The following is a 7,668-nucleotide window of genomic DNA, read 5'->3' as shown; positions in this document are numbered from 1 at the left end:
CCAAGTGCCCTCTGGATGGTCGAGTTTCTCACCTTATCACTTTTAGTTAATGCTAATAGTCAGAGTCAAGAATCTGTGTGATGTGGATAGTTGGATTTTCCTTACAGATCCAACTGGTGTGTCTGGCAAAAAACTTAAGAATATGAAAATGGTGGCAAAAGTAAGTTATAATGGACAGCCAATGTTGGCCAAAATCCATTCTTAACGATTATAGATAAATTGCTACAGCAATATGTTGAACAACGGTGTTTTAACTAATAACACAAAAAAACTCAGCTACATAAGACTTTGATCACATTACATATTAAGTTTTTATTTTTACTACGACGTTCCAATTCTCTAAAGAACTCAAAATGTAGTACACTGAATATATAAGTGAGTAAACCTGACTTGCTTTCAGAGAGCCATAAATCAAAAATATTTTCAGCTAGATTAATTGTTTTTGCTTCCATCATTTAAAAATAGCAGATAGAGTCTGAAGCAGAATTTTGTGAACACAGTTTGCAAACACTTTCTGTAGCCAACTGCAGGTCTTTCAATCTTATTTGTGGAGTTTTGCCCATTCTTCCTTCCAAAAGGTTTCTTGTTCTGGGAGATTACTGGGCAGTGTTGCATGCAGTGGTCTCCTGAGGTCTTTCCACTGATTTTTAATGATGTTTAGGTTGGTGGACTGTGAGAGCCATGGAAAAACCTTACGCTTGTGCCTCCTTGACATAGTTCATTGTGGATTTTGCGGTATGTTTGCCATCATTATAGTTTTCTAAAGAAGATCATCTTTTCATCTTTTTACAGGCAGATTGATTATGCTTCCTGAATTTGCTTATATTTGACTCCATTCTCATTCATACCAATGAACTATTATGCACCACAGGCAGCAACAAAAGCCACTTAACAATTGGAGAGGTGTTGTTTTTATGAAATTCTCCACCCTTTTTCGAGATAGAGAGATAAAGGGGTAATCATCTACAATGATCAGATATGACCAGGGAACCACTAGGTAACAAGTTTGCCATCAACTAATAAAAACAACTGGAACACCAGTGTCTCTGTCTGTAGTGGAAATTGACATCACCACAGACTAAGAGGCTGCTTGTCCAAGAAAGGCACTCTTGTTCCAAAACCAACACAGTCAAGCTTGACTAAAGTTTGTGGCTGATAACATGAACAAAGAAAAAGTCCTCTGGATGAAAAGTGTAGGATCAGATTGGATAAAGAGTTAGGTATGAAGGAGCAAAGGAGAGGCATTCAACCCCAAGAACTCTAAACCAATTATTGATCATTACCAGGAGTAGCATCTGGTAACAGACAGATAAAACAGATTATCTTAACTGCTGCTGATTTCTTTGCTGTAACAATGATACCATCTTCTAGACATTTGAATCATTCAACACACTTGAGTGTTCTGATAGGAAAAAACACACATCAGGGCACAAGCAGCTCTGTTATGTGTTGGAGTTTGATTAATACATTTGCTTTGACTTTTTTTTAAAAATGCATACAATATGAGCTCAAGACATCTCTTTTTAAAAAAAAATCATACTATTTTCTTTATTCCAGGCCTGCAATAAATGTCTAATTCAAAGGCATTTGAACCTGTAATGTTCATTCACTGATGACATTAAACGATGAAACATTTCACTTGTTAATTTGTTCCATTCATCCTGAAAACATGTAGGTAACAGGACAGGGGTAGTTTTTGTCATAAATTTGTCTTTGGTGGAAACAAATCAGAACCACAGGTAATCCAGAACTTTTACCCTCCCTCTTCTTCCACAGCAATGCTTTTGTAATGTGTGCTAAACGTGGTTTTGCATTGTGGTGATCAACAAAGATTTCCTGCAGTGATCTTTTGCCCGTGTGGTTATATCAGCTGATGATGAATGACAGTTCTTGGTGAAGATCACTTCCTCTTTACACACTGAAATTCTTCCAGATTCTTTTGGTCATTTGAAGATTTCATTGATCCTCTCAAGCATTTCTTGACAAACTGGTGATCCTCTGCCAATCTTTGCTCCTCAAAGACTCAGCCTTTCTTGGATAGTACCTTTGTACTAAAACATGATTAAAAAACACCTGTTGACATCGCACACTTGAAATAACATCGTCACTTTTCTTACCTCATTACTAGCCCTAAATTGTTCTGCTCCAAATATGTTTGAACGTTTAAAGACCTAAAATACTAGTACAATGTAATATATATACTAGTATATATAATAGTTGACAAGACAAAACATGAAATACCTCATAATAAATACAAGTGAAGGCAAATGGAAGAATGATTACTTTTAGTTCAATTTAGCATTTTCCATACCCTGCCCACTTTTTTTGATAACCTTAAAAAGATAAGATCTCTAAGGAAACTTCCCAGGGCTGACATCTCGCCTTTTGCTTTTTTAAAATAAGAGAACAATACACAATCTGGTGAAAATGTTCAAAGAAAAGCATCACGTTTTCATCCTTGAGGACGTACGGTAACATTTGAACATTATAATTTTAACTGTGGGTGGCAGCGCAGGCCTTTGAGTTTCTGCCTTGTTGGAAAGATCTACAATTCACTTCACTCTATTACTGTTCGTACTTTAGCTTGCCATTGTATTATTTTTTCTTTATTTAAACTGGGGAAATGTAATGGGTGAGCGCCAGTGGCACAAAGACACTGGCACCGTCACTGTGAATCATCTCATGATGCGATCAATTCTAAAACAGCCGACACATTAGGGTCAAATCTGGGCAACAATCCCAAAGCAAACATGGGAATCTTTCCTGTCATCAACTTCCCTCTCACTTTATGTCTGAGCCACATCATTACAGCCTGTCAGAGAGGTGCTTACCATATCCAAAGTCTGTTTGTATTCACTTTAACCTACGGTTTGTGTAAAAGGTATACAAGTCCCGCTGTCTGCAACTGTGGCTTCTGTGTTCAGACAAAACAAAATGGGAGAGCAGGGAAATGAAACAGGCCAACATGTGCACTCTGTGCTATTTTGGTTCCATTTCATCAAACTAAACTTCTAAACTTTTGATTTGTTCGCCACGGATCATAAAAATCAGCCTGGGATTATGTTTGACTTGCTTTTTGCCATGGGAACTGTTTGTTGTGCAAATACACAGCGACAGACACACTGTTGACAGCAAACGCTATTATAACGTGTTTATTGAAAACCTTTTTCGACAGCATAGTTTGTCAGGCACAGAGAGAAAGAGACAGACTGAGAGAGATAGAAAGAGAGAGAGAGAGAGAGAGAGAGAGAGAGAGAGAGAGAGAGAGAGAGACAGTGTGAAATAACTGTTTTTGTTTTTCCACTGGGAGATGTCTGCCCAGAGGGGTTGCTGTGGTGGAATGTTACATCATGATCAAAATAGTTACATTGCAACAAACAAGCTATGAATTACAAACAAACAAAAAAAAATCATATAATGCCAAATGGTTAGTTCCACCTTTCTATGTTAGACATGTGAATACAGATGGAGAAAAAATAAATTAAGTGGGTAGAAAAAAATCAAAAGACTAACAGGATTTTGTCTCACGATTCTTGTTAAAAAAAAAAAAAAAGTGGAATGCAAAAAGAAACATGATGGAAGTGTTAAAATCCTTTCCTCTCTAAAGGTCTTACAGAAGCTCACACAGCTTCTTAAAGCACTCATGTACATCAGCGACGTTCCCATCGCTGGATCAGAACTGATGATAAGATCAAAACAGAGAAAAGTTGTGTGAAAACTAACATTCCAACATTGAGATAAAACAAACAAACAAACAAAAAAAGCAAGAATATGGGGAAATATCTAGTTTCTGTATCCCTGGAAGGAAAGGTGTGCATCCGACATGACACTCCTCTCCCTCCAGTCTCATCTTCAGTCCTGATTATCTTGTGGCTGAACAGAACGGAGTGTGTTATCTTTTAATAGTTCAAGGCCGATGCTGATGTTTCGCATTCACAGTTGGTGCAAATAATGCAGTATTTTTCCAATTGATAATTACATCTAAAATAAGTTAATTAAACTCGTTGGGCAGAATCATAATTTTAATGTCATTTTATATCCAGAAGAATTTATACAAAACAAAAACATCAAATTTTGCTGCAAGGTTGAAACGGCTCGAATGAAAAAATACCTAGAAGGAATCAGTTAGTCTTAGCTTGCTAAAAGCAACATTCATTTCAAAAGCGATTTAACAGAGACAGATGTGTCAGTGTCAGTGACAAGGAGACAAAAAAAACTAACAAAAAAACAGGGAGGGCATTCAGATTAAATCAAAGAGAATACAATAGAAATGACACCAGAAGTAAAACCTGATGGGACGCATCAGTATCTAGTAAAATTACTACTCTACATCATATTCATCTTCTTCTGGCTCTTTAATGAAAGCAACACTGAAAAGCAGACAGCTATGAATAAAAATACTCTCACCATAGGGAAAGCTTTTACCCAGCATGGAAGAATAAATAAAACAAAACACCATCCGTTTCATTAGATCCATCCATCCTTAACAGAAGTGCTTTTTTGGACTGTTTTGTTCACGTTGTAATTACGAAACAGGCCCGTTTCTCATAACTACAGTTTTACATTTATAGTTTTTTTTTTTTTGCAATCATACATTCAAAATGGGATCAAAACCAATCTCTTTTTTTTGTTCGCTAAATTAAATAAGAGGCACTTCACGGATTTGGACCAAAACTGTATTGAAAACAGACTGTCTTGTGTGACAGTTGACTTTTTTTCTGTGTATAAAAGTATCGGTTTAAAGTATTCGGTGCCAATAACCCAAAAGTTCATCAGTGTAAAAACAGATTTAGGTACCAATTTGTTTTCTGTACTTCAGATATAAGGATGATTTGATTAAGTTGTTCGGAAATTACAGTTAATTTCTCTACATGATTTCAACTCACACTCTGGAATAAGGCCATTGCACTGTTACGGGTTCCCACCATTTCCATTTAGCAGCGTGTGAGTCGTGTTTCTTAACTCTGCAATGCCCCATGAACGTCCTTCCCTTTTGTGACTTTGCTAAAAACAGACTGTAAACATTTAAATCCTTACGCGTTCTTTTTTTTTTGGGGGGGGGGTCAGCTAGTGAGCCGGCTGCATACTGAGAAGATGGAGATATCCATTTGGGAATCCCATGATCCTTCCTTGCACATGTAAGCTCCGCCCACCTACATTCAACAGTGCAGCATTTGGTTCAGATATTTGTTGAACTCAGTAAAATAGACTTTTAAGACTAATTTGGCACTTTTCTCAACAAACCGAACTTGAAGAAGGACCTACCACAGACTTCAGGGTCTCTAATAAAGATATTCTGTATTTATACATATATTTGTTTTTTTTTTGCTGTATGATCTGTGAGTCACACAGCATGCCTTCATTTCAGTATTAATACTACAGAGCAGCGATAAAATCTCAAGCATCCGGGCAGCTTTTTTAGAAGCACTCGAGCAGAGTAAGGACCTAAGGGCTTTACGTTTCTCCCTTTGAGCTGACACAGCACATTTTGACACCGCTTGTTAGCGTTAACTCTGTTCTTCACAGGTAGCTTAAAGAGAAGAGAGTCTGCATGTAAATATCTCAGAATGAAGGCGTGAGCCTCTCTTTCTGCCCTGCATCCTCGAAGAGGAGCAGAGAAGCTGCTAAGTGGACTTAAAGCCCCAGCATGCATTGCAGAAAATAGTCAGAAGTTAGTTTGTGTTTATCAATGCAACTTCATTTAGCTCGCTGTCTCTGAGATGTTTTCACATCTCTCTGAATACCAAACGCATTATATTGATATTTGCTGGAAAGTATGCTGGGAATTGTAGTTTTGCCTCAAACTTCTCATTTATTCTCTGTCGGAATTCAACAAACATGAGAGCCTGAACAGTGATAGAAAATTCTGTCAATATGGTGGATTTTTTGAGGTTCTCTGTGGTGAGTTTCTCGAGTCGCTGCTATTTCTTGCCCAGCAAGAGTCAATCACTGTTTTCATATTGCAAACATCTACTTTTCAAACCAGAATTCAAACATCCAACTCTATTCAGCAGGAGCCCTCAGTTTACAAATCCTTCTCTGGCAGATGCATCACACTCGCTCTCAAAAAAATCATCTTCGTCATACATTCTTCTTTTTTTTTTCCATTTTCAAACTGTAAACAAACCAATAAAAAGATGGATCAAAACCTAGAAGAGTCTGCCAGTTGTGACATGAACATTGCAGTTCTGTTGTAAAATAAGTTACAAAAAATTGAAATAAAAATCTTTGTGTACAGTACTAAAATCCTAAACTAGACCTTTAAAACTTAAGAACCACATGTTAAGTCTATAAATACCTTTACAAATATACATGTTAATTATTCAAATAAACCTTTTCTGTATCGCTTTAAATGATTAAATGTTTTACACGCTCATGACAGTGTCTTCCATCCTCAAATATTACCTTAAAAACGTATTTTTTGTCTTTTAAGTACATGGCTGTGAACAGCAATATGATACATATTTGCAATTATATATTTACAATAAATCACTTTTAGATATATATTTATATATATTTTTATATATATATAAAAAAAGTCCTCCAAACCTTAGTGTTCTTATTAATGAATGGCCCTGAAACTTTGAGGAATTTGTTCGGCGACTGACACAAAACTGTTGCGATGATAGCGTACAAGTCGATGAGTAAATGCTCATATTTTCATGTAATCCTCTCTGTCTTCCACGAACGAGTCCCATCATCGAGTGGATTCTGGCTTTGCTGGTATCATCTTAACTGATTTTCTTTCAGATCACAAACTTTTTCTACCATCTATGGGCTCCGTGCAGACAAGGGGATCATAATCGGTGGTTCTTGCCCACTACATGGCTAACCGGTCACTCATCAATGCCCTTCACTTCCTCCTCTCACATCCGTTTTAATTCAGTCTTAGGAGGTTTAATCCCAGTAGGCACGGAATGGTTTCCCCTCACACACCGTCTGTAACAAAAGACTGGCCCGCGTAAAAAAATATAATATCTTTTCTGAAAAGAACACCAACATGGTTCAACAGCAAAAAAATAATCCTTCAATGCTGAGAGAGTCTCTTGGGGACGAGGATGAGGAAAAGAAAAGTTGCTCAACGAGAATGTCGACTAAGAGTTTAAGACCAGCTAAAGAGCTGTGGAAGTATTGCATGCTGAGTTTTTTTTTCCATATCTTGAGGAGCTTTAGTGACTGAGACGGTGATTATTTGTCACAAACTGTGAGAGGAGGTTAATGTCCAACCTCCTCGAGCTCTGGTTTTATGTCCTAATCACCCCGTTACTGGGGAGCTGTTTAGGAAGACAGGGCTCGTCAGGCAGGGGGTCGTGGGCGAACACTGAGTCGTCTCCTGAGGAGCAGGTGCTGTTGGAGTCCTGACAGGTGGGTGAGTACTGCTCGAAGGGCACCGACAGGTCCAGGTACTCCTGTCAGAGGAGAGCTCAAAGGTTACACTGCGATGTCACTGTCATATAACCATGTCTATTGCCACAAACATGCCAAGCGTAAGGAACCCTAAACTGTATCTTGTTACTATTTTAAGGAATTTCTCATGCATACGACCAAGAAATTAGACAACTTTACACATTTAAGTGATTATTGTAACCCATTAAGAACTCATTTACCATGTGCGTATTAACGCTCCCATGATTAAAGGATGCCTTGGGTCTAAATGGGTTGAGAAAA

General features: G+C 37.6%; 1 protein-coding gene across 6 annotated transcripts in view; it reads right to left on the bottom strand.

Moving 5' to 3' along the window:
* Positions 1-3,125: 3,125 nt before the first annotated feature.
* The window catches only part of fgfr3 (fibroblast growth factor receptor 3), a 67,731-nt gene continuing 63,188 nt past the window's right edge, over positions 3,126-7,668 (bottom strand). For all 6 annotated transcript variants that reach the window (XM_072366152.1, XM_072366154.1, XM_072366155.1 and 3 more), the window contains exon 18: positions 3,126-7,409. In XM_072366152.1, the coding sequence (XP_072222253.1) occupies positions 7,245-7,409 (165 nt within the window). In that variant the 3' untranslated portion in view covers positions 3,126-7,244. The remainder of the gene's footprint in view (positions 7,410-7,668) is intronic.

Source organism: Leuresthes tenuis, unplaced genomic scaffold, assembly GCF_036924035.1.
Source record: "Leuresthes tenuis unplaced genomic scaffold, fLeuTen1.0.hap1 SCAF_15, whole genome shotgun sequence".
In the NCBI taxonomy this organism is placed as follows: Eukaryota; Metazoa; Chordata; class Actinopteri; order Atheriniformes; family Atherinopsidae; genus Leuresthes; species Leuresthes tenuis.
The sequence above is the reverse complement of the archived record's forward strand: the minus strand, read 5'-3'. Positions and strand labels throughout refer to the sequence as shown.